The sequence below is a fragment of the Cricetulus griseus genome, chromosome 6 (genome assembly GCF_003668045.3).
Source record: "Cricetulus griseus strain 17A/GY chromosome 6, alternate assembly CriGri-PICRH-1.0, whole genome shotgun sequence".
Taxonomy (NCBI): Eukaryota; Metazoa; Chordata; class Mammalia; order Rodentia; family Cricetidae; genus Cricetulus; species Cricetulus griseus.
In genome coordinates, this window is record NC_048599.1 from 150,571,327 (window position 1) to 150,598,765 (window position 27,439).

Below are 27,439 nucleotides of genomic sequence, written 5' to 3' on the forward strand. Positions count from 1 at the left end.
TGAACTAAGGTTGTGTTACCACCACTACCCCACCCCCCCCCCCCCCTAACACTCCGACCCCTCTTGGTATCTGCCCTGCGCTTCACTCGGCCTAGGTACCTGGGAACCTGGGATTCTCTTCCTGGTCCTGTCACCAGTGGCTCGCTGCTGCTGCGGGGAGCTCCGCACTGAGGACACGGGGGTCCAGAACAGGAAATGGTGAGCTTGGCGTCCTGACCTGGGCTCTGTGTGCCGCTCTCCCCGCGGCCCCCCCGTCCCCTGCACCTTCCCGCCTTGCCCCTCCCGGCCTTCCTATCCTGCAGCTCACTGGACTTCAGCCTGGGCTGTGGTGGCCGGGAGCAGCGTTCGAAGGTGGTCTGGCCCGGCGTCCGTGCCAGTGCTTTCCCGGACCCTCGCTGTCCCTTCTGCCCAGGGCTTCTGCGTTTGGTATATCCGCGAGTCTTTGTGTTTTTTTTTTAATCTGACCCTCTAAATCTAAGTGTGTGACTTCTAAAGTAGCTGAGGTTATAGACCTGCACCATCAGGGTTGGCACTGGGTCCTGTTTTTTTGTAAAAGTCAAGAGAGGGATCCACAGCAGAGACAGGCACTTGGGAGGCACCGTGGCGTTAGCTGCTCTTCTGTCATTCCTGCTTCCTCTTGTGATGAATCTAGGAGCCAGTAGGTGTGCACAGAGGCTGTGTGTGAATGGGTTTGGCCTGGTGGGATCCCTGCACCTTGCTCACTGCACTCAAGGTGGTATTTAAGGAATCTGGATGACCTAGTGGAGGACTTGTAGACTGGGGTACAGACATGCTGAGAGACACAGATCAAAAGGCCCAACAGCTGACTACAATTAGAACCCGAGACTGGCCCTGGAGTCTTGATTCCTGTTTCCCTACTTCCAGCATCTGCTCCCAGATGCTTGGCAGGAGGGCAACTGAAATTGCTGTTTGGGGACATGACTCAAAAGACTGATTCGGGTGTTCTTCAGTGCACCTTGATACAGGGAGATTTTCAGAATTTCACCTGAACAAGCCACCGCTGTGGAGTTCTGGGCAGTCAGTCTAGGGCAGGAGGTAGAGGAAAAGAAAGACTGTAGGAATCAGGGGAGCAGGAATGGGAACTGTATCCTAAACTTGGCCAGGGACAACGTGGATCCTCTGGTTCTTTATCTGGGAGTCTTGTATCTGCAGATCTCTCCCTGTGTCCCTTGTCGCCCATCATCCTCTCTCTTCGTATTTTTTTCTTTCCCCTTGCAGGTAGGTCTCTTTTGACAAGCCTGGCCTGCCACAGAAGTGGAGTGGTTTTACCATAGCTTGTCACCCTGAAGCAGTGGTTTGGTCATCATGGGACTGATAAGACTGTGGCTACACTAGGCTCAGGAAAACATCTAATGGCTGGAAGAGACCATGCTGATGGTCCCCAGTATATGAAGGTGGACTAGGACAAAAGTATCTTTGAGAGGCCTATGGGGGTGCGGGAGTGGGGGGAATACAGGCCTTCTAGATATAAAAGGGAAAGATAGTATAAGGGAAGAAATGAGGGATTTAGCAAGGAGGTTATGGTCTCAGGCAGGGGATATAGCCTGCAGAAGTCTGAGGAATAACTGGGGAGAAATAGTGAGGAACCAGAGTTGGGGGAAAGGCATCTGAGAGAAGAGATTTGGTGAGAGTCTGAGGGAGAGGACATTGTAGCAGTCTGAGGTTAATTAAGAGAAGTGGTTCTGAGGGAGAAGAGAATGAGGGAAAGATGTATAAGGGATAAGACTTTGAAAAATTATTTTATTTCTTGAAATTGTAATTACATCGTTTTCCCCTGTTGTACTTCCAAACTCTTCCATTTAACTTCTACCTTGCTTTCTTTTCAATTTATGTCTTTTTTTTCTTTAGTTGTTGGGGCATTCCTAAATGCATAAATGCAGCCTGTTCAGTCTGTATAATGTTACTAGTATACCTGTGTGTTTAGGGCTGACCATTTGGCACTGGATGACCAATTGGTGTATTGTTTCCTGGGAAAGACAACTTCTACTCTCAGCATTCTGTTGTTGCCTGTAGTTATTTGTCTGGCATTAAGGCCCCAGAGCTTTCCCTGTCCATGTTATTATGTCTGTTGGTGTTGTCCTTGTTCAGGTCATATTTAGGCAGCCATGTTGGTAAGACTTCCTGGGTATAGTTTCTGACATTTCTAGGAGACACAGTCTCATAGTAAACTCCATTTCTCTAGATCTGATAGTTATTCTTTGCCCTCTTTGGCAATGATCCCTGAGCCTAGGGTGAAGGAGTGGTGTTGTTGATCTATTAGTTGGGCTTTGACTCCACAGCTGTGCATTTCGAAGGAAATCCTGCCTAATACTGGAAACCTAGACAACTACCCTGGGCTAGTGAAATCATAGATTTTGGAGGAGAACCTACAACTGTCACTTTGCTAAACCAACATAATCTCTCACTACATTTTAAATATTTGACCATATACCCATAGGTAAGTGAAGTCCTCACCCCTCGTATAGGAACTTGCAGCAGAGAGATGAGATTTTGAGGAGATCTGAGGGGGAATGTAAATTGTGAGGCTAGGAGGAGGGTTGGTGGAGATCTGAATGTGGAAGTATAGGCCATGGAAAGATGAGGGAAGGGCTAGAGAGATGGCTTAATGTAGAGTATTTGGCCTGAAAGTGTGAGGACCCAAGTTCAAACCCCCAGAACCTACATCAAAGCTGGGCACGTAGTGTGAGTGTTTGTAATTTCACTGTCCCTAAAAAGGCACAGACAGAAGAATCCCAGCTAGCCTGGAATATCTTATAGAAAAGCAATGAAAGAGACTGTCTTCAGTTGGAAGGTAAAAACTGACACTTAAGATTGTCTTCTAATTTCCATATGGATTCCCATATTCCCATCCCCCCCACACTCTCGAGCACACGAACCCCTGCCCCCCACCACTTAAAAAGTAATGAGAGAGGGGACTGGAGAGACGGCTCAAGAGTACTTGCCGCTCTTGCAGAGGACCTGAAGTTGGTTCCCAGCACTGATATGGGGCTGTTCACAACTCCCTGTAGCTCCAGCTCCATCTTCAGGTGATCCAACACTGCTAGTGTCTGTGAGAAAATGCAATCACCTGCACATACACATATACACATAATTAAAAGTAATAGTTCTTTTAAAGAATACTGGTGGAAAAAAGAATGCTGGTGGAGACAGATAAATTCTTGGTGCTTGCAGGCCAGCAAACCTGGCTTAATTGTGAACAAGTTCTATGTTGAGGGGACATAACAGTCCTTTTATAATCTGGTGTCTCTCTCCAGCTGAGTATCAAGAATTCCAGAAAAATTAAGATTTCCTGTGAAGGTTGCCTTTGTTGAGACAACAGTCCTGTATAACAGTATTTCAGATACGAATGTCAAAATAGCAGTGAACTGTTTACAACCGATGAGTACATGACCTTTTACAAGTATGACCTTACATCTTTCCCATAAACCTGGAATTTTCTGGGCATCAGCCAAACAAGACTATACATTATTAACAGTAAAAACACCTGAAGTTCTACAGCCCTTGATTTACTTTCTAGCTATAAGCCTATCCAGTGCAGCTCGGGAACTACCCTCTTAGCTCATTTAACTTCTTAAGTGATCCTTTGAAATGCAAGGTCATTAGTCCTCAAAGTCACTAGTTCTCAAAATCTTGTCTGTCCATCGTCTATCTATCATTGATCTAAAGAAACTTAAGGGTGGCTCTTGAAGACCCCACATCACTAGTGGGTGTGTGCTCTTCTTTTTCTTCCTTTGTCTTAGCTTCTTGCTTAAATTGCTTTGATAAATTCCAACCCTGTTTGATACAGGCTTCTTTTTTTTTTTTTTTTCTGTAGTGAAGTCAAGAATTCTGGTTTATGGGCCTGGAGAGATGGCTCAGTACTTAAGAGCATATACTGTTCTTCCAGAGGACTCGGGTTTGATTCCCAGCACCATATCAAGTGGCTCACAATTACCTGTAACTTCAGCTTCATGGGGATCCAGTTGTCCCTGCTTCTGTGAGCACATATGCTCCATAGTTAAAAGTAATTTTAAAAACTTTAAAAAAGAACCCTGAGTGGCTGTCTCCAAAATGAATGGCTCAGGTTGCTGCATGGAGCAGGGAAAAGTCATTTTCCACTACTGTTCTTAATGAGAGTGGTTTCCAAAGATCCTTTAGATGAGGTGGAGGTGGAGCGTGGGGGCGGGGCAAAGGTATCTGGAACCCATAAAATGAGGAGAAGAGGGGAGAAGTGGGAAGGAGCAAAGGAAGGCATTGCCCTGTTGCTGACACATTTTCTGGATCCTTCCAATACTCAAAAAAGATCCATTGCCCACAACAGCCTCCTATCCAGTGTCATGGAGATGCAGAATCAGGATGAGCACTCTGCCAACAAATTCTTAAAATTCCACCACCCTATAAGCATTCCCGTGCAACTTTCCCTTTCCACATTGTGGTCAACATTTTGTTCTTTATGGTATATTTCAAACAGTCTCTTATTTTCCTCTGAATTCTGAGCAGTATATTTTGAGGAATTAAATTCTGTTTGTGAACATTTCACACAAGTAATCTGTGAAGATTCTTTCCTGACTCCATGTGAACAATCTTTGTGCTTCTTTTGCTGAGAGGCACATGAGCCTCAGCAGGATGCTTTTTTTTTTTTTTTTTTTGTAACTTCACTCTTGCTTACTTTACAGAGTGATATGTCCTCATCCCAGCCTGTGTCTTCCAGGTCTTAGGTATTAGAACTGCCTACAATTAGGCAACTAGAACTACCAGGTGCCCAAAGTTGACATGTCTTAGGTTCTTGGAGTGTTTCATGAATATCAGTCTTTGGGTCAACAGTAGTCTAAGATGGGATGAGCAGCCTTTTTGGAGAACAGCTGGGTAACCTGCAGTTGGGAGCAATGCCCTTCTATACTCTTCATCTAAGAATCATTTGAAATGAACATATCTGCATTTTTACTGAATAGTGTTATAGCCAACATAATGTTGTTCTAGTACCATTCTGTTGCTGTACAAACACCATAACCAGAGCAGCTTGTGGATGAAGGGCTTTATTTCAGCTTATATTTCCAGGTCATGGTCTATCACTGAGGGAACGAAGGGCAGGAACTTGAAGCAGAAACCATGAAATAAGCTTTGTGCTGGTTTGTTCTTTGACTCACACTCAGCCACACTGTTAACACAACCCAAGATCACCTGTCCACAGTGGGCTGTGACTTTCCTTCATCAGTCAGCAATCAAGATAATTCCTCACAGACCTGGCCACAGACCAATATGATCTGGACATTCTCGTAGTTGAGACTCCCTCAGAGGCTGCCAGCTGAAGATAACTGGGACAAATAAAAACAGTTGACCATATGATACTTTTATTATTTGTGTGCATGCGTGTGTGCATGTGGTTCTGTGTACATGATATATTTGTGTGGATGTATCAGAGCTGACATGTTGAGGTCAGAGGAAACTCTCGTAGACTCCATTCTCTTCCGCCTTCATATAGGTTCCAAGAATTGAACTCAAGCTTGATAGCTTGTTGAGACTAATTTTTATTTTAAAAATAATTACTTTCATGTGTGTTTTGCCTTCATGTATGTCTGTGAACCACATGAGTACCTGGTGGCCTTGGAGACCAGAAGATGACATCAGATCTCCTGAACTAGAGTTATAGACAGTTGTGAGGTGCCATGTGGGTGCTGTGAATGGAACCCTGGTCTCCTTCAAGAGTGGACAGTGCCCTGTTTAATTTGTTTTTAAAGAAGTGACCTGTTGTTTTCTAAAGTATCTGTCTGTGTCTACTACATTTTACTAGGATGTTTTTGAATAGGGAGGGTTTATTTACTTAATCAAGGGTGCCTTCCTTGTGACCACACCAATGACACCCCTCCTCCAGCATTTATTAACTGCCTAGAGCTCCACTGAGAATGGTAAGGCCTTATTGCCTATCTTGCATTCATGACAGACTGTGGATGTGCAAGTAGGCACTGCATCTGTGAGTTCCTGAGTGCAATAGTCATGTCATTTCTGGAAGACAGTGTTTCCCAGTACTGCTTGTTATGATGAAGTGTAAGGGGAACCTTGCCTGGGGGACCTTAGCGGATTGCATGGCAGGTGAGGGTGATCGAGGCAGAGGGACAAACATGCCAGGCTGACAGAGCTTAAGTGAGAAGTTTTATTAGAAGGGAGGGAAGAGGGAGGAAAGAGAAAAGAGGTAAAGAGACACATAGAGAGGACAGAAGAGAAGAGGGAGACAGGAAAAGTCCTGTCTGCCCCAGGGGAACAGCGGGAAGAGAGTGGGAAAGAGAGGAGTGGAAAAGGGTATAAATGGGCAGAAGTCTTTTGTTTCTAAAGGGGTCCTTTGCACCTGCATGCTGACTACTAGTTGTCATGGAACCCTGGACTTACCAGAGTACTGCCTGAGTGCATTCTGCCAGGTGACAAGAGAAGGCCAGAATAATCCCTGAATCCTTACACTGCTTCCCATGCCCTCTTCAGTGGTGTTTCCTGAGCCATGGGAGGGATGAGAATAGGTGTGCCATACACTGCTGAGCAGTCAGCAACCACTTAATTCTCAGAATTCTGACCACTTACAAGTCTCTATGTTTATATTAAGTGTTGCATACTTCGACCAAGCTTCTCTAACCAAGACAGAGTAGTGCTACATAATTTAAAATGTTTTACAACAGAGTAGGAGGGTTTGCCCTTAGCAAAAAAAAAAAAAAAAAAAAAAAAAAAAGGCCCTTGTCCTTTCAAACACTTGTACTCTGTTTTTGTTTTGTTTTTGAAATAGAGTCTCTCTTCATATACCATGCTGGCCTAGAACTCACAGAGAACTGCCTGCCTCTGCCTCCCCTGAGTAGAGTGCTGGAATTAAAGGTGTGCATATCCATTTACACAGCTGTGTTGAGTAAGCAGGAAGTTCCTTTTCGAATTACTCCTGGGGATTTCAGCTCATGGAAATGGTTACATGCCTACTTAGAACCATTTGTTTTTCTGGGGCGCAGAGGAATTTGCATGTGTCCAGATACTTTTATTCCTAGAGCTTGCATGGGGCAGGAGCCTGTATTCCTTCAAGTCACCTGAGCTGAAGACACTCAATACATGGACAGATTTAATGGGCCTGGAGTGGCTTCAGACTGGGCGTCAGATTTTGTTTGTAGTATAATTGCTTAAAAAACTCTTAAAAAAATTCCTGAATCCCTGCATTAACACAGGTAAGATATTTATGTTAATTTTTATTCCATGATACAACTCAAGCAATACCTTCTATAAGACACTTAGTTTCTTTCCTGTTGTGATAAAATACCCTGAAAAAGGCAACTTAGAAGAGAAAGGGTTTATTTCAAATCACAGTTTATGAGCGTAGTCCACTGATGCAGGGAACTTACACTGGCAGGAACTTGAGATAGCTGGTCACATTGGATCCATAGTCACAGCATAGGGAACACAAAATGCTTGCATGCTTAACTCCCTCTCTCCTGTTCTTAAAATTCAGAAGCCAACCCTTGAAATAATATAGCCATAATGAACAGGTCCTTTCACCCCAGTCACACTACTTATAAACAAAACAAAAATAAGAATGCCAACTTAATCCACACAATTTGGCATTAAGGTTCCCTCCCATGGTTCCACACCCTGTCAAACCTTCAATGGAAACCACATACAGAGCATAGTAAACCCCTAATTTTATGTTCCCAAAGCTGAGTACTTGGGGTTTAAAAGAAATGTATCATTACAGGGTTCTGTATCATTTGAGGACATCTCTTTGGACTTCACCTGGGATGAATGGCAGGATCTTGATGCTGCTCAGAGGTCACTCTACAGGGATGTGATGCTAGAGAACTACAGCAGCCTCATGTTCTTGGGTAAGTCTGTCCTGTAACTCTGCATGGATTAAATTCTTGGTTGATAATTATAAGAATTATTGCTGACTCCTTTTCTTTTTACTTTGTCTTTTTTTTTTTTTTTTTTTTTTTTTGATTTTTCAAGATAGGGTTTTCCTGTGTCATCCTGGCTGTACTGGAACTTGCTCTGTAGAAAAGGCTGGCCTTAAACTCAGAGGTCAACCTGTCTCTGCCTCTCAAGTGCTGTGTCTTAGGGTTTTATTGCTGTGAAAAGACATCATGACCACAGTCATTTAATTGGAGTTGGCTTATGGTGTCAGAGGTTTAGTCCATTGTCATCATGGTGGGGAGCATGGCAGCTGGGAGTATGGTGACATGTAGGCAGACGTCATGCTGGAGAAGGAGCTGAGAGTTCTGCATCTTGATCTGTAGGCAGCAGAAGGAGGCTGTATCATACGCTGGGTGTAACTTGGACATTGGAGACCTCAAAGCCCACCCCTACAATGGACACCTTTCCTCCAGCAAGGCCACACTTCCTAATGCCACTTTCTATGGGCCTGGCATTCAAACACGTGAGTCTGTGGAGGCCATACCTATTCAAACAACCACATGCTGGGGTCAAGGACCATCTTGTGACTAAAGCCATACAAAGACTATAAAGCTCCTTCAGAAAAACAGTCACCATTTTCTGTTGTTTTAACTTCAGCACAGTGGCTGTGCCCTAATGTCCTGCTATTTGAGCCAGCAATTGCAACTCCACAGTTACTGGCCTGATTCTCTAGCAGTGGCCTGACCACTCAGGCTGCAGCCTGGAGGGAATTCTGTTCCTGAAGGCACTGGCTCTGTTGCTGCCACTAAAGGTAGCTTTAACTAAATTAGTCATTCTGTTTATAAATAAGACTTGAGATTCAAAGCCTGGGGTGAAAACCTGCAAGCTCAGAGAAGCTCAGTAACAAAAGCTAACCTGTTCTTGCTGGCATCTCTGAAAGACTCATGCTTCTGTTTGACCAAACCAGATAAACCTACACTACCACAAATTCTACCCAACTACTTCCTGTGTCTCTCTATCTCTCCCAGATGCCCTCTGATATGCTATGATTATTTTCTGTCAACTAATTGCTAACTCAGCCTTCTGACCCAAGGTTAATTGTAGGCAAATTTTTCCTGTTCCAGCCTCCTGCTCCCAAATAACCACTCAGAGTCTTAATTATGAATGTTCAGCCAGTAGCTCAGGGTTATCACCAACTAGCTCTTACAACTTAACTCATTTCTATTAATCTGTGCGCTGTCCTGAGGCTGGTGGCATTTACCTTTCTGCCATGTCTTGCTTCCTCTCCATATGGCTGGTTACTTCTCTGACTCCACCATTTTTTCCAGCATCCATAGTTTGGTTGTCCCATCTATTCTTCCTGCATGGCTACCAGCCAGTCAGCTTTTTTAAAACCAATCTGAGTGACAAATCTTTACAGTGTACAAAAGAATTATTCCACAGCAGTTAATTTTATTTAATCAATACAAAATTAAGGTTAATTTTCTTTAATCAACGAATTGGAGTTCACAATGTGATAAAATGTCCCCCAACAGTTTTCTACAATGATTTCTCCAAGGTCTAAATACCTCCAACAAACAACTACTTCATTTTGATGTTTACCCTAGATACAGTGAAAAGCAACTATTTTACTCTAATGTTTAGCTTAGATACAAAGACTCTACTAGATTTCCACTACAGTAAAGAAACATCTATTCACAACCATGAAGTGAGTAGAGAAACCCAAAGAAAAATGCCATCAATTCCAGCATAGAAAATAAATGAAATTAATGGGATTCTTAGAGAACTAGGGCATTTAGTCAGTTGTGCCACCAAAAAGTCCCAACCGTACTCGGTTTATAACTACTTGTGCCACATAGTTGGCTGAAAGCCAGTCCTGAATGGAATGTCAGTTGGATTTATAACAACCCTATGTGGGAATTTCAAGAGACTCATTATATTATCATCAACCTAGACCCAGAGATCTGCTATATGGTCTTCTGTTGCCATGACCATGGGCCAGTGTCTGCTACAAGTCCCCACAGTTGATTGGCTTTAAGCTCAGAGGAAATAGCAACATGATAGATTCAGTAACACCCTCCAGTAGTGTCCATGTCATTATAAGAATTCATTTCTGCAAGCTGGGTTAGTCTATGTGCCATATGTTCTTCACTCTCCTCCATTGATGGATTAAGGTGGGAAATTACCAATACGGAGCCAGGCAGAAATACAAGGGATTTTAATAGGGAAAAAGCCTTACTTACAAAGTGACCTAGCCAGCTGGTGCAGCAGCAGTCTGTACAACAAGCCGTAAGTGAAACAGAAACCAGAAACCAGCCACCTGACCAACTCTCACTCTACATCACCCTGACCACCCCCTCACAGGCTTGGTCAGGCACACCTTTAGGCAGCCCCTAAGCAGGGGTGGCTACAGCTTCCCCTACAATGGATACTTACTTGGCTTTTGTGAATGACATTTTAACACATGGGGAGCTACAGATTTCTATGCATAGTACTTACTTCCCCTGACTGTTCACCCAGCAGTGCAATAGTAGCATCATGCTGTAGTTCTGTTTAGTTTTTTGAGGCTGCATTGTACTGTGTTTCATGTTAGCTGTACGAGGTTGTATTAGTATCATCATTTTATGGTATCTTTCAGCATTTATTACTGTGCATGTTAAGTGACCATGCTAAGATGAGAGAAGCAACACCTCCTTGTGGTTGTGATTGATGTTTTCATAACTAGGAGTGGTGAGCATTTATTTATATTTTTGTGGACTATCTGTGTTTGAAAAGTATCTATTCAGGACATTTGCCCACTTTTAAGCAGATTGGCTGTGTTCTTTCACTTTAGGTGTTAAATGAATGTCTTGTTAAATGAATAGTTTGCCCGATAGTTTATCACCCTGTAGGTTGATTTCTTTTATTAGTTGCTTACTTTTCTATAGAAGTGATTTTGAGATTCATGTAATCCTTTTGACTTTTGCTTCTGTTTGTTCTTTTTCACATATATTAAAACACTGCTGTGGCCATTTGAATGTAATTGCCCTCCCCCCCATAAGCTCAGAGGGAGTGGCACTATTAGGAGGTGTGGCTTTGTTGGAGTGGGTATGGCTTTGTTGGAGAAAGTGTGTCACTGTGGAGGCAGGCTTTGATGTCTCATATATGCCCAAGCCATGCTCAGGATCTCAGTTCACATAAGAACATTTGTTGCTCTCACTAAGGATTCAAGTTGGTTCCCAGCACCCACATGGTGTCTTCCAACTATCTCTAACTCCAGTTCCAGGGTATCTGATGCCCTCTTCTGATCTCTGTAAGCACTAGGCATGCACTCGGTACATATACAAACAAGCAGGCTCTTTGAAAGACCTCCATGGCCAGTACTGCTAAATTGTCATATGTATAGAATGAAATAAATCTGGAAGAGAACTTTTAAAGATTCAATACTTTTAATGTTTGTTTGTTTGTATTTGTTTTCAGCAATGCTGAAAATTACATGTAAAATCTTGGCAGCACAGACCATGGAGTTCTTTCAAGGTGGCCCAATCCAGAAAATGAGCCATTCCCTGTCTTGAATGTCCTTTCATTGCTTAGTCAGGGCAGTTGTGTGGCTGGGCAGTGAGTTTGCCAGCACAGCCTGTGAGAACTCCAGGCTGCTGTGTACTAACGTGCCAGCACTGCTTGGCAGTGCTCCCCAGTCCACTGCAACAGTGGGGCGAGTATGAGCTGTATTCAGCAAAGGCATGTTCTTTGTCTCCTGGGGCCATACTCCCAAACCATTCCCATACCCTTCACTCCTGCACCTCTGGTTTTGTCAGCCTTCTTCTTCGTCTTTTGTTTCCAGTTTCATGAGACCACTTTACAAAAGCATCTTCCCATAAGATCTTCCTTTTTGTAATTGTCAGGAGATGCTGTGGGCTCTTCAGAGTCCTCTGCTACGAGTCTTCCCTCAGAGCCTCCATGGGTCTCTCAGGCTCCTTGAGCTGATCCTTGGTCCCAAAGGTGCTGATAGCTGACACCATCTTGAATAAAATCTATTTTTTAATGTTTATGGATTTCGTATGCATGTGTGTCTGTATACCACATGTAAGCTTGATTCCTTGGGAGGCCAGAAGTGGGTGCCAGATCCTCCAAAACTGAAGTTAACGGTGATTGTGCACAATCACGCAGCTGCTGGGCATTGAACCCACATCCTCTGGAAGAGCAGTAAGTCCTCTTAGCCATTGAAACATCTCTCCAGCCCCAGTATTGAACCTTTTCTTTTTTTTCTTTGCTTTCTGTTTTTTGTTTGTTGTTTTTATTTTTTTAAGACAGGGTTGCACTTGACTGGTCTGGAACCAGTCTCAAACTCGTAGAAATGTGGCTTCCTCTGGCTCTGAGTGCCAAGATTAAATGCATGCCCTACCATGCTTGGTGCTGAGTGGCCATTTTAAAGGGGATTTTTCTGACTTTCTCAACAAGTTTGTTCTTGTTGCACATAGAAGGTGTGAAGTCTGACTTTTGACTTCTTGTGTGGTCACATGTTATGGCATCCATTCTCTTCTGTTTAGAGTCTAATGTTTTCTCTTCATAGCATCATTTATAGAGAGCCTCACATTTCCATTCCCCTTGCCCCTTTGGATGTTGTTGTTTCTTTTCCTTATGAGGTATATATGTCTTTCTTAGTAAACTAGAAGAGTGGTAAAAGAGCATATTTTGCTGTGTTCCTAGAGAAAATCATCTCAGGCTTGCTCTACTCCCCTAGCTGTGGGCTGTGGGTTTGTTACATATAGTCATGGTTTATTGAGATTTTTCCCCCTGAAGATAAAAATACCTTTTATGCATCCATTGTATACATATGATTGCTTTTGTTGTGATCATAGTGTTTTTTTGAGACAGGGTCTCACTATACAAATCTGGTTGCCCTGGAACTCACAGAGCTCAGTTTGCCTTGACTGCTGACTTCTGGGATTATTGGCAGATGCCACTATATCTAGAAATACTGCTGTATATTATCTAGTACATGGGTATGAGGGTTTCATATTTCCATATGGAGAGTGCTGCATTCCTAGTATGAATCACACATGACCATAGTTTCTAATTGCTTAAGTGCTGTGTTGATTTTTTTGTGCCTCTGTTCATTGGGGTTACTGTACCTGAGGTTTGGTTGTTGTGTCGATGTGTAGCTTTAAAGTCATTGTAATACTGGTGAATGTGGTGACAGCTGAAATGCATGGCTGTACCTCTGGTGTGTGTTATTGTATTTGGCTTTCTTCTTACGGTGTTTAGAATTTTCTTCATCTTGCTATTTTTCTTGTATAATCATATGTGACATAGTCATTTGTTGATGTATGCCTTATCTTTCCTCATTATTTTTTGATGTCCTTGTCTTTTCTGTACAATACACATGGAAGGAATATTTGCTTTTCAGTGATGATGGATGTGTTTTAAATTATCTTTATGTTCTTTCAATTTTTAAAAATCTGCCTGGGTTATCTAATTTATTGAATTTTGAGAAAGTGTTGCACTCTATGGCCCTGGCTGACTCATTACAAATCAGACTGCTTTTTTGTTTTCCAGATTGATCTTTAACTCAAATTGATCTGCCTGCCTGCCTCTGCCTTGCAAATGCTAGAATTAAATATTTGCTTAACCATACCCAGTAGTTTAGTTTACTTAAAGCATTTTTTAAAAATCATTTTTATTTATGCTGCGTGTATGTAGTACCTGCAGAGGATAGAAAAGAGTGTTAGATTTGCTGGGACTAGAGTTACAAGTGGTTATGTGCCACCCAATATGGGTGCTGGAAACTGAACCCAGGTCTGTACAAGTATCAAGTATTCTTAAACACTGAGCCATCTCTTCAGTCCCTGGGTTGGTTGCTTTTATGATTATTTTCTCTGGTATAATTCATTTTAAGTATTTTCTTAGGGTTACTATTGCTGTGAAGAGACACCATGGCCATGGCAACTCTTACAAAGGAAAACATTTAATTGAGGGTCCTTGCTGACAGTTTCAGAGGTTCAGTCCATTATCACGACAGAGAGCACGATGGCATTCAGGGAGACGTGGTGCTGGAGGAGCTGAGACTCCTACATCTTACAGGCAACAGGAAGTTGACTGACAGTCACACTGAAGGAAGCTCGAACAAAAGAGATGTCAAAGCCTGTCCCCACAGTGACACACTTCTTCCAACAAGGCCACACTCCCTAATAGTGCCACTTCTTTTAGGAGCCATTTTCTTCCAAACCATCACATCTTTAAAAAAAAAAAATGTGTTTTTTATTTACCTGTTTCCTTTTTCTGGAAACCATTATGCTGATTGAAGGTGCTATTCCAGTCAGTGAAGAATGTTAATGTAACCCTCTAATGCCCTAATGAAAGTTTCTGATTCCCTGGTGAGATCTGTTGTCTTTTGTTGGTGGACTGAACCTAACACTTATGCAAAATTTGCTCCCACTTCAGGATACTGCATGACAAAACCTGAGTTGATCTTCAAGTTGGAGCGTGGATTTGGGCCATGGAGTGTAGTGGAAGCCTCTCTTCAGAGCCTTCCAGGTGGGTGAACGCATACTGAGCAAGGGAGGTCAGCAAGAGGACAGTTCATCATGTTAGTTATGTTGAATGCTTCTCACCAACTTATCTAACCCTGACCAGACGCTTGATTTTTGCAATTTCTGGAGAGAATTAGCCATATCAACCCATCAGCAAGTTTTGGTTGTTTCTGGTGTGTGTTTCCCTTACATGCAAACATGCAAGTTTTTTAATGAATGCTGCCCTATTGCTAGCACAAATCTTTGATGAGGATAGCAATCAGCCAAAATATGGCACTATCTGATAAGGTGAGACAGAAGACTTACATCAGACTCTAGCAACATACCAATAACCACCATATTTCATTGGTTCCAACCTTTTTAATTCATAGTTTGTGTTTTTTACTTTATTTCCTTTTTATTCAGTTATTTTGTGTTTATATTTTTATTTTTCCTTAAAGGCTTATTTTACCTTGTATTTTTTATTTTGTCACCAGATTCATTATCTCATATGCTTTTCTGTTCCCCTCTCATGTATTCCTTTCCTTTTTAATTCTTGTTTTTATTTTCTTTTTATTTAACCTTTTTGTCTTAGTTTGGGTTGTATTGCTGTGAAAAGGCACCATGACTATGGCAACTCTTATACAGGAAAACATCTAATTGGGGCTGCTTACAGTTTCAGGTTTAGTCCATTGTTGTCATGGCAGGAAGCATGCTGACATGGCAGACATGGTTCAGGACAAGGAGCTGAGAGTTCTATGTCTTAATCTACAGGCAACAGAAGGAGATTCTTTGCCACACTGGGCATAGTTTGAGCATATGAGACCTCAAAGCTCACATCCACAGAGAGACACTTCCTCCAACAAGGCTACATCTATTCCAACAAGGCCACACATTCTAATAGTGTCACTTCTATGGGTCAAGCATTCAAACACATGACTCTGTGGGAGCCATTCCTATTTAAACTACCACACCTATTTTCCAATTTGCTTTCTCTGCTCTTGTTTCCTTTTAATTATCTAATTACTGTTATTATTATTATTATTATTATTATTATTATTATTATTATTATTACTTCATTTTTTTTGAGACAGGTTTTCTCTGTGTAGCCTTGCCTGTCCTTGAACTCACTAAGTAGACCAGGCTGGCCTTGAACTTACAGAGATCGGCCTGCCTTTGTTTCAGAGTGCTGTGATTAAAGGTGTGTGCTACTATACCCAGCATAATATTTATTAATTGTTAGCCTGAAATGTGTACTCCATTACTCTCATGTTCTTTGGTGTACATTTTTATTTTTATTTATTAATTCATTTATCTGTTTACTTTTATTCAGTGTATGTGTGTATTTGTGTTTGTGTATGTGTATGCAGGTGTGTGCACATTATGGCACACTATTGTGGAGGCCAGAGGACAACTTGTGGGGGTTGGTTCCTCTGCCATTTGGGTTCTGAGGATAGAATTCAGGTCATCATACTGGCAGCAAGCTCATTTATCCCTTGTGCCATCTTGCAGGCTCTAATTTGTTTCTATATTTATTCTATGTTTATGTCTGCTTTTTCTTTTCTGGTAGCGGTGCTGTTACTGCAATTTGCTTCCTCTTCGGTTAGAAGTGATAAAGATTGAGGCTACAGATGAGGCTGCTGACTGAAAAGACCCTGAATGTAAAATGAAAAGAGCTAGCCTTCCTTATACCTGCACAGATGGCACTCTGGAAACTCAGTCATTATAGCAAAAGAGCAAGCAAAAGTGACAACTCTGCCACAACATGATCACTATAATAATCTAATTCAGTAACTGAATTGTCATATATGTGACTGGGATAGTTAGAGACCTTAGTGAGGAAGCTACTGCTCATGTTTTGCTAAATGGACTTGATGTGCCTGTCAGATTGCCTATTAAATATTCATGCATGTGTCTATAGATTAGCATCAGTGTCAGCTTTGGTTAGGGAAGCTGGCTTTTGCAGTGAGTGTTGGCTACAGTAGGACTCATGACTTGTTAAAGTGCTAAGGTATGAATGTGCTGGGCATGATGGTGAGTCAGGAAGATCTCTGCCAGTTCTGAGGCCAGTCTGGTCTATATAGGACCATTACAGGCCGGAATACATAGAGAGATTGAGTCTCAAAAAGAAAAAATAAAGAAGGAAGGAAGGAAGGAAGGAAAGAACGATGGAAGGAAGGGGAAAAGGAATGGAGTGAAAGAAAGGAAGAAAGGAAGTAAGGAAGTAAGGAAGGGGGGAATGAATAGAGTGATCCATCCAAACTAAGAACATTCCATTTAAAATAAGGGACAATAGAGGGTGCACAGTCTTTTTGAAACAGATGTTAATTTCATAGTGAGCAGAAAAGCAAGAAAAAGAAACCAAGGAATACAAGTTAGGAAAGAAATAGGTATAATTCAGTTTTCAGGTGACATGACCCTATACTTCAATGACGATTTAGGCTCTTAAACATGGTCTAAAGGTAGCAGGTTACACAATCATCATAGCAAATCAGTATTTTCTCCCTCCTTCCCTCCTTATTTCTGCTAAAAGTAAGATCCAGGGCCTTACATATACCAGCCAAGTATGGTAACTTTTTTGAAATGGTATCTCATGTAGCCCAGGATGACCTCAACTTCACTATGTAGTTGAGGATCATCTTGAATTTCTGGAAGGGGTGTCTCATTGTCTAGTTTTATGTAGTGCTAGTGATTGAAACATGGACTACGTATGAAAAATTAACATGTTGAGAATTAAATGAAGAAAACAATGTAATTTAAAATTGCCTTTACAAAAATCAAAACTACCTAGAAATATTATCAATAGTCTCTGCAGTTAAAACTCTAACATAGTGATAAAACTGAGAGTTCCCAATATGGCTCAGTGGATAAAGAGGCTTGAGTTCAATCCGTGAGAACAGTATGGTTAAAGGAGAGCAAACACCTATATATTTGACCTCTGACCACTGCACATATTGTGTGCCATGTGTGCATTCTCGCATATAGGTAAATAATTGAATGTATTTTTTGGTTCTTTTTTCTTTTTTTACATTTAATTATAGAAACAAGCTTGTTTTACATGTCAATCTGAGTTCCCTCTCCCCTCCTCCTCTGCCCCCCACCAACAACCTATCCCATCCCCTTTCTGCTCCCCAGGCAAGGTGAGGCCTTCCATGGGGGATCTTCAAAAAAAATCTGTCATATCATTTGGAGCAGGGCCTAGGCCATCCCCTGTGTGTCTAGGCTGAGAAAGTATTCCTCTATGTGTAATGGGCTTCCAGAGTCCATTCGTATACAAGGGATAAATACTGATCCACTACTAGAGGCCCTATAGATTGCCCAGACCTCCCAACTGACACCCATATTCTGGGGGTCTGGTTCGGTCCTATGCTGGTTTCCCAGATATCAGTCTTGGGTCCATGAGCTCCCCCTTGTTCAGGTCAGCTGTTTCTGTGAGTTTTGGCAGACTGGTCTTGGCCCCTTTGCTCATCACTCTGTCTGCAACTGGATTCCAGGAGCTCAGTTCAGTGTTTAGCTGTGGGTCTGCTTCTGCTTCCATCAGCTACTGGATGAATTCTCTAGGATGCCATATAAGGTAGTCATCATCTCATTATTAGGGAAGGGCATTTAAGGTAGCCTCTCCACTGTTGCTTAGATTGTTAGTTGGTGTCATCCTTATAGACCTCTGGACATTTCCCTAGTGCCAGAATTCTCTTTAAAACTGTAATTGCTCAATCTATTAGGATATTTCTTTTCTTGCTCTCCTCTATTCTTCCCCCAACTCAAACTTCCTGCTCCCTTAGTCCTCCTCTGCCACCCTCTTCTCCCCTTCTCTTTCTTCTAACTCCTCCCCGCCATGCTCTCAATTTGCTCAGGAGATCTTGTCCCTTTCCCCTTCTCCGAGGGACCTTGTATGTCTCTCTTAGGGTCATCCTTCTTTCATACCTTCTCTGGCAGTGTGAATTGTAGGGTGGTAATCCTTTGTTCTATGTGTAAATTCCATATATGAGTGAGTACAAAACATGTTTGTCTTTTTGTGACTGGGTTACCTCACTCAAGGGTTTCTTCTAATCCCATCTATTTTCCTGCGAATTTCAAGATTCCATTGTTTTTTTTTGTTTGTTTGTTTGTTTTTTTCTGCTAAGTAGTAATCCATTGTGTAAATATACCACATTTTCTTTATCCATTCTTCAGTTGAGGGGCATTTAGGTTGCTTTCAGATTCTGGCTATTACAAATAATGCTGCTCTGAACATCGTTGAACACATGTCCTTGTATGAATGTGCATCTTTTGGGTATATGCCTATGAGTGGAATTACTGGATCTTGTGGTAGACTGATTCCCATTTTCCTGAGGAGTCGCCATACTGATTTCCAAAGTGGCTATATGAGTTGGCACTCCCATCTGCAGTGGAGGAGTGTTCCCCTTTCTCCATATTCTCTCCAGCGTAGACTGTCATTGGTGTTTTTGATTTTAGCCATTCTGACAGGAGTAAGATGGTATCTCAGAGTGGTTTTGATTTGCATTTCCCTGATGGCTAATGATGTTGAGCACTTTCTTAAGTCTTTCAGTGATTTTAGATTACTCTATTGCAAATTCTCTATTTAATTCTGTACCCATCTTTTTAATTGGATTATTTGGTGTTCTTGAGTCCTTAGTATATTTTGGAAATCAGCCTTCTGTCAAATGTGGGGTTGGTGAATATCTTTTCACATTCTGGGGGCTGCCTTTTTGTCTTGTTGAGGGTGTCCTTTGCCTTACAGAAGATTCTCAGTTTCAGGAGGTCCCATTTATTAATTGTCAATCTCAGTGTCTCTGCTACTGGTCTTATGTTCAGGAATCAGTCTCTTGTATCAATTTGTTCAAGGGCACTTCCCACTTTCTCTTCTAAGATGTACATTGTGGCTGGATTTATGTTGAAGTCTTTGATCCATTTGGATTTAAGTTTTGTCCATGGTGGTAGATATGGATCTATCTGCAGTCTTCTACATGCCAGCATCCAGTTATACCAGCACCATTTGTTGAAGATCTTTCTTTTTTCCACTGTATAATTTTAGATTCTTTGTCAAAAATCAGGTGTTCTTAGGTGTGTGGGTTAATATCAGTGTTTTCAACTCAATTCCATTGGTCTACCTATTTTTATACCAATTCCAAGCTGTTTTCAGGGCTATAACTCTATAATAGAGCTTGAAGTCAGGGATGGTGATGCCCCCGGATGTTCCTTTATTGTACAGGGTTGTTTTGGCTATCCTGGGTTTTTTGTTTTTGAGTAATGTTCTTTCAAGGTCTGTGTAGAATTGTGCTGGGATTTTGATGGGGCTTGATTGGTTTTGGCAAGATTGTCATTTTTACTATGTTGAACCTACCTACCCAAAGAGCAGGGGAGTTCTTTTCATTTTCTGATATCTTTTTTTCTTTAAAAACTCAAAGTTCTTACTATACAGGTCTTTCACTTATTTGGTTAGCGTTACCCTAAGATATTTTATTTTGTTTGTGGCTATTGTAAAAGGGTGGTGTTTCTCTGCTTTCTTTCTCAGCCCTTTTATTGTCTGTGTATAGTAGGGCTATGTTACAATAAATCTTTCTGCCAAATGCCGTCTGAGCCCCACTGCCACGTGTGAGCTTTATGCCAGCTGCCCACCCAAGTTAGGCCCAAATGAATACATAGAAACTTGTATTAGGTTCAAAGCTGCTTGGCGAATGCTAGGATTCCTCATCTGCTAGCTCAGTCTTAACTATCATAAATGTATATATGTTACAAGACTTATCTTATCGGACACCTTATTGGCGTCCCTCCTTGCTGGTGGATCACATCCTGCCGCTGGAGGAGGAAGGGGAAAAAGAGGGAACTTCCCGTTTCTCCTCGCTCAAATATGAGTCTCCTTGCTATGTCACTTCCTGCCTGGACCACTTCTCTACTACATCTCCCAGAATCCTCTTTGACTCCTAGTTCCGTCTAACTTGCTGTCTCATTGGCCAAACAGTATTTTATTCAACAATCAATAAGATAAACATACACAGAAGTACTTTCCCCATCAGGGCTACTGATTTTTTTTTTTTTTGAGTTAATCTTGTATCCTGCCCCTTTGCTGAAGGAGTTGGTAGAGTTTTGGGTCACTTATGTAAACTACCATATCATCTGCAAACAGTGCAAGTTTGACTTCTTCCTTTCCAATTTGTATCTCCTTGGTCTCCTTTTGTTGTTTTATTGCTCTATGTAGAACTTCAAGTACAATATTGAAGAGATATGAAGAGAGTGGACAGCCTTGTGTTGTTCCTGATTTTAGAGGAATTGCTTTGAGTTTCTCTCCATTTAGTTTGATGTTGGCTATTGGTTTACTGTATATTGCTTTTATTATGTTTAGATATGTTCCTGTTATCCCTGATCTTTTCAAGACCTTTTTCATGAAGGGTGTTGGATTTTGTCAGAGGCTTTTTCAGCATCTAGTGAGATGATCATGTGGTTTTTTCTTTTTCTTTGTGGAGTAGAGGTTTTCAAAGTATGACCTGAAGATTTTCTGAATTTTCTCAGTGTCTGTTTTTATGTCCCCCTTTTCATTTCTGATTTTGTTAATTTTCATGTTCTCTCTCTGCCTTTTGGTTAGTTTGGATAAAGGTTTGTCTACCTTGTTGATTTTCTGAAAGAATCAACTCTTTGTTACATTGATTGTTTGTATTGTTTTCTTTGTTTCTAATTTATTGATTTCAGCCCTCAGTTTGATTATTTCCTGGCATCTACTCCTCTGGGGTGAATTTGCTTCTTTTTGTTCTAGAACTTTCAGTTGTGCTGTTAATTGTCTAGTGTGACTATTGGGTTTCTTCACCTTCTTCTATACCTATTATTCTTAGGTTTGGCCTTTTCATGGTATCCCATATTTCCTGGATATTTTGCATTAGGGATTTGTTGGACTTAAGATTTTCTTTGGTGGATGAATCTTTTTCTCCTAGTGTATCTTCAGCACTTGAGTTTCTCTCTTCCATTTCTTGTATTCTGTTCATTATGCTTGCATCTATAGTTCTGATTGTTTACCCAGCTTTTCTATTTCCAACATTCCCTCAAGTTGTGTTTTCTTTATTGTCTCTATTTTAGTTTTCATGTCTTGAACTGTTTGAATTGTTCCTTCATCTGTTTGATTGTTTTTATTCCTGGCTTTCCTTGCTTTCTTTAAGAGATTTGTTGATTTCTTGCATTTTTTGGTTTGTCTTTTCTTCCATTTCTTAAGGGATTATCTCATACTCTCTTTGAGGGCCTCTATCATTTTCATGAAGTTGTTTTTAAGGTCGTTTTCTTCTGCTTCATCTGTATTGGGATGTTCAGGTCTTGCTGGTGTAGAGTCCATAGACTCTGGTGGTGTCATAAAAGTCTTTCTGTTGTTGGATATGTTCTTATACTTTTGTCTTCCCATCTCTTCTTCCAGTGGATATAGGTCGGGTCTCTCTTTTTCCTCTCTACTGGAGGGTTGAGGGGCAAGACCGGAATGGCAGCCAATGATGCTGGCTGCTTTGTTCTGCCTCCAGGTCCCTCTGAGTCATTCGATGGTGGGAAGGGTCTGGCAGCTGCAGGTCAGAGGACTGGAAGAGGGAAAGTTGGGCTCAAAGAGCCTCTGGTACTCACACTCACCTCTATATTGGAGGGTGGAGGGTCAATATTATTTTATAGTTTCTATAAGGATAAGAAGAAAGAGACATGAAGAATTTTTCAGAGTTATTCATGGATAAGGATATATTTAATGTCATTTTAGGTGTTCATAAAATGACCACCCCAATTGAGAATCACCAGGAATATCACAATGGATTTTTGTGGCCAGTTGAAATCACCAACAGCCAGACATCAAATGAAGAAATTGTTGAAGTAAGTAAAATATTTAACATGAGCTTTTAACATATTTCAAATGTAAACATAAAGATTGAACCCAGGTCAGCAAGATGGCTTGGCTTGTAAAGGGACTTGCCACCAGGCCTAACCACCTGAATTTGATCCCCATGTCCCATGTGGTGCATGGAAAAGAAAACCCCCCAAATTTGTCCTTTGACCTCCACATGTGTGCCATGGCATGCATATGCATGCATGCAAATGTAATTTGAAAAATGAAAGAAATGAACTCAGGCTTGGGGAGATTGTTTAGTCAGTAAAATGCTTGATGTAGAAAACAAGAACTTGAGTTTGGATCCTTAGCAGCCATAAATGAAGACAGCTGTGGTGATATGTATTTCTAACTAGTGCTGTGAAGATGGAGACATTAGAGTCACTGGGGTTTGCTGGCCTGTGATTCCCTCCAAAATGGTAAGCTTTGGGTCCAGTGAGAGACCTTTTCCAAACAAAACTAAAAATAGTGATTTATGAAGACACTGAAGAGCAACTTCTGATACATAGACACATGTAAACTTGTGTACACATTATTTATTACCTCCTATACACTTACAAAGGAACTCACCACTGAGTGTCTTTCTCTTTTGGGTGATTGTTGCCAGCTAGAGAAGAACATAATTTTAATGATAATGGAAAAATTACTCTTACATCCTGATCAACTTAAATTGCTATAATCTCAGTCAAAATTGACAGTCCTGTTGGCAATATATTTGACCAGTGATATTGTTTGAGACAATATTATTTATATATGAATTTTCATATTAAAGAGATCTCTGGTAAACTGAGTAAATATTAGACATCTTTATATATGACATTTATCTCCGTAACACAGGAAAGATTCCAAACTAATATGAGAAAGCACATTGTAGGAAAAGGCTCTGTGGCTATATGAAATATAAGTAATTCCTCTCTCTGTCTTAAGGCAGAACTGAATGTGGCACAGAAATTCCACCAAGGGACAACATCTTATGAAGGGAAAGGATGCTTGAAGATGTTTTGCAAGAAGTCACAGGACACAGGGCATCACAGGACATGTAAGAACCGTTTCAATTTTAAATCACTCCTCAACAACTGTCAGAGTCTTAAAGAGGAGACATCCTGTGCACATAGACAGTGCACAAATACATTCTCTTGGAAGTCACACTTCACTGAGCATCAGAGAAGTTGTATAGGTGGGAAGCCACATGAAAGTTCAGGATGTGGGAAAGCTTCCCACATCAATTCTCAGCATCAGATCACTCCTACAGAGGAGAAGCCCTACAAATGTCTGGAATGTGGGAAATATTTCTACTACAAGTCACAAATCACTGAGCATCAGAGAAGTCATACAGGTGAGAAACCTTATGGGTGTATAGAATGTGGAAAATCTTTCAGCTATAAGTCACATCTCACTGTACATCAGAGAAGTCATACAGGGGAGAAGCCCCATGAATGTACAGAATGTAGCAAAGTTTTTTACTATAAGTCACAACTCACTCGACACCAGAGAAGTCATACAGGGGAGAAGCCCTATGAATGTGTTAAATGCGGAAAGTCTTTCTACTGTAACACACATCTTTCTCTACACCAGAGGATTCATGTAAGTGACAAACCTTATGAGTGCACAGAGTGTGGGAAAGCCTTCTCTTTCAGTGCATGCCTCACTCGGCATCAGAGGACTCATACAGATAAGAAGCCGTATGAATGCACACAATGCCCCAAAGCTTTCTACTTTAAGAAACAACTTACTCATCATCTGAAAACACATACTGCTGAGAGGCGCTTTGAATGTAAACAATGTGGAAAAGCATTCTACTGGAGGTCTAACCTGACTTTACATCAGAAAATTCATACTGGTGAGAAGCCTTATGAATGTAAGCAATGTGGAAAAGCATTTTACTGCAAGTCCCACCTGACTGTGCATCAGAGAACTCATGTGAGTGACAAGCTCTATCAGTGCACAGAATGTAGGAAGGCATTCTACTCTCAGACACAGCTTACTGTGCATCAGAAAACTCATACTGATGAGAAGCCCTATGCATGCAAGCAATGTGGAAAAGCCTTCTACAGCAAGTCTGGGCTTACGGCACATCAGAAAACTCATACAGGCGAGAAGCCCTATGAATGTAAAGAGTGTGGAAAAGCATTCTATAACAAGTATTTGCTCATTGAGCATCATCGAGTTCATACAGGCGAGAAGCCATATCAATGCACAGAATGCAAGAAAACATTCCATTGCAAGAAGTATCTTTCTCTCCATCAGAAAACTCATGCAAGTGAGAAGTCATTTCATTGTGCAGTATGTGGGAAAGCTTTTTCGTGGATGTCACACCTCACTCAACATCAGAGAATTCATACAGGTGAGAAACCTTATACATGTGAACGGTGTAGGAAAGCATACTACTTCAAGAAGCAACTCACTCGACATGAAAGAACTCATAAACATGAGAAATCACTAAATGCAAATAACGCAGGACATTTCACAGCAAATACAGCTTCTCTGTGTATGAAAGAACTCAAAGGAGAAACCCTGTAACTGCACCCAATGCAGAAATTTTTCTTCCTCATGTTACACCTCACTCAAAGTCAGATGAGAAAGCCTAAGAGTGGAAAGAATCCATGAAATCTTACTAAAGTATATAATCAGAAAGCTTATAAAGTATATAATCAGGTGAGAATCTGATTAATGTACAAACTATGGAAACTTAACTGTTATTCTACCAATGAACACATACCACAAAGAGACGTGATTAAAGATTGTTGGAAGGCATGCTACCACAGTGCTCTCTGTAAGAGAAGCCATACATGTGAATGTCTCCTATGAAGTTAAAAAATGTAGAAAAACTGTGTCATTCTTCAGGTTACTTGAGTATATTGTAGGTGAGTAATACCTAATGTAAAGAACAGAGGGAAGCTTTTTAACATTAAACTCTATAAATTCACACCTGAAAACTTATGCAGGTGTGGGGCCCAATGAAATTAATAAAAATAGATACTTTTTGAAATAGAAATCAGGCCTCTACATTAGAAACTTCATATGTGATATGCCAGGTACAGCAAAAAGTGTAATGTTTTCAATTCTAGAGCCTCATCCTGCAGGTTTATTGAGACACCTTAGCAACTTAGTTATCATTCCATATGGTTAAAAGCAGTAAAGCCTTGAAGCACCCCATGTCATTGCAACCCATGTGTTTGAAACAGTAAGAATATGAAGAATGTTAAAACTTTTTAATTGAACTTGAAATTCATCTGGAATTAGAAACCCAATAGAGGTGATTAAACAGAGGAATCCAATTTGAAAACACGTCAGTAGTCCAACTGAATTTATGACCAAGATTCACCAACATATTGTAGATGTAAGGATTCTAGAACAGGCATTCACCCATGCTCCCACCATACCAGCCATCAGATAACTTATGAAAGTGAGAGCACATTTGAAGTTTAAAAGTTAACTTGTCTTAATTGTGGCTCAGTGGCAGTATGAGTTTTGTACTTTATGTCTACACATAAAAGTTTTCATGTGTTATCTCGATTTAGAATTTTATCATTCATGGGGAATTTGTAAATCAGTTAAAATTGTCTACAAGCATTAATGTCTCATCAGACATGAACATTTTGAATGTGTCACATTTTTGTAATTGTTTAGTTAGGAGACAAAAATCTTGATGTGTAGCTTGAGTGTCCTCTGGCTTCTGCATCTGCATAGTTATATACCCACACATGGAAACAGAACATGTACACACAGTAGAAAAATACCAAATTTTGTTATATGTTAGGAAATTATATAAAAAACATCAGTAGGGCTGGAGAGATGGCTCAGCGGTTAAGAGCACTGACTATTCTTCCAGAGGTCCTGAGTTCAATTCCCAGCAACCACATGGTGGCTCACAACCACCTTGAATGAGATCTGGTGCCCTCTGCTGGCATGTGGGCAGAAGATTGTATACATAATAAATAAAATCTTTAAAAAAAAAACCCCAAAAAACCATCAGTATATGTCATTATCATGTTAATTTTCAAATGGAATTTTGCTTAAATGTCTATTGAAAATTAAAATGTTCAACTATAACCCAATAAAGAAACATAATAATAATGTTCCTTGCCAATATCCATTAGGCAACTTTTTATTTATTTATTTCTTTTGTTTTTGTTCGTTATTATAGTGCTTTGGATCAAAACCACAGACTCAGGCATTGTAGGCAAGTGCTGTATCCTGAGTTATAGGTCCCTGGGCAACATTTAATGGATTTTTGGTTATCACTGGGACTTTGTGTTAAAACTAACTTATTAAAGGCCATACATACAAAAATAAATAAAGGCCATACATACATAAGTATCTGTGCTTTTTGAACATTAGACTTCAAATGAGGGCTTCAGCATAACCACATAGAATATGTGAAGTTTTTCTAAAAATAGAGCAACTGAAGGTCAGAGTATACCTTAGTAATAGGGCATATGCCTCTGCAAGTATACTTTGTAACTGTAATCCTCAGCACACACAAAGAATATAGACAGATTTAAAGATAGGAAACGTGGAAGGTACCAGATTTGTTCTTCAAAGTCATGTCTTTGTGACCTTGACCAACTATGCTATACATTCTAAATTTTAAAATACTTCCCCAAGTAGTGCCACAACTTGAAGATTCAAATACTCAGAACATAAACATTAAGCAGACATTCCAAGTAGCTACACAGCACATAGTGACTATATCCCCAAATTGTTAAATTACTCAATATTTCAAAGAAGATAAACAAAATATGTAAAGTTTTTAGGAATAAATAACACATTTTAATCAGAATAAAATATGCACAGTAGATAACATCATAAAAATGAGAGGCACAATATCAATGAAATAACTCTTAAGTAAAGTTGGAAAAGTAAAAATGAGATACAGAGTTTTGTGTTTAGCAAAGTATACTTTAAATAACTAAGTAGAGGACACAATGCAATTCAAGTTATATATGATTTTTCACAAAAAATAAAATTGGAAATATTAGATGCTGATAAGAATCTTTTATTACATATATGTATTGTAATGTAATATGTATATGAGTCCATACTCCACTGTGTGTGTGTGTGTGAGAGAGAGAGAGAGAGAGAGAGAGAGAGAGAGAGAAGGTTTGAGGGCAACATCCTTTGAACCTCTAAATTAGGAATAAGCAGTTTTGCAGATGTAATTAAGCTAATGACCAGGATGTGAATGATGTCATCCTGGATTTTAGAAATGAACCCTTAATCAAGTCATACT

General features: G+C 40.6%; 1 protein-coding gene across 3 annotated transcripts; it reads left to right on the forward strand.

The window, feature by feature from the left end:
* Nucleotides 1–27,187, forward strand: LOC100752942 (zinc finger protein 25). 3 transcript variants are annotated; one of them, XM_027423625.2, is made up of 5 exons: nt 1–198; nt 7,718–7,844; nt 14,296–14,388; nt 22,084–22,193; nt 23,134–27,187. In XM_027423625.2, the coding sequence occupies exons 1-5, from the start codon at nt 196–198 to the stop codon at nt 24,724–24,726; spliced, it is 1,926 nt and encodes a 641-aa protein (XP_027279426.1). In that variant the 5' UTR covers nt 1–195; the 3' UTR covers nt 24,727–27,187. The 3 variants fall into 3 exon arrangements, with proteins under 3 accessions (XP_027279426.1, XP_027279427.1, XP_027279428.1); XM_027423627.2 differs by lacking the exon at nt 1–198 and adding an exon at nt 8,256–8,395 and having other exon boundaries at nt 7,717–7,844; XM_027423626.2 differs by lacking the exon at nt 14,296–14,388.
* Nucleotides 27,188–27,439: the final 252 nt, after the last annotated feature.

Coding starts and splice junctions, on each gene's coding strand:
- LOC100752942 (XM_027423625.2), top strand. Junction 7,845..14,295: donor CAGCAGCCTCATGTTCTTGG/GTAAGTCTGTCC, acceptor CTCCCACTTCAG/GATACTGCATGACAAAACCT. Junction 14,389..22,083: donor CTCTCTTCAGAGCCTTCCAG/GTGGGTGAACGC, acceptor ATGTCATTTTAG/GTGTTCATAAAATGACCACC.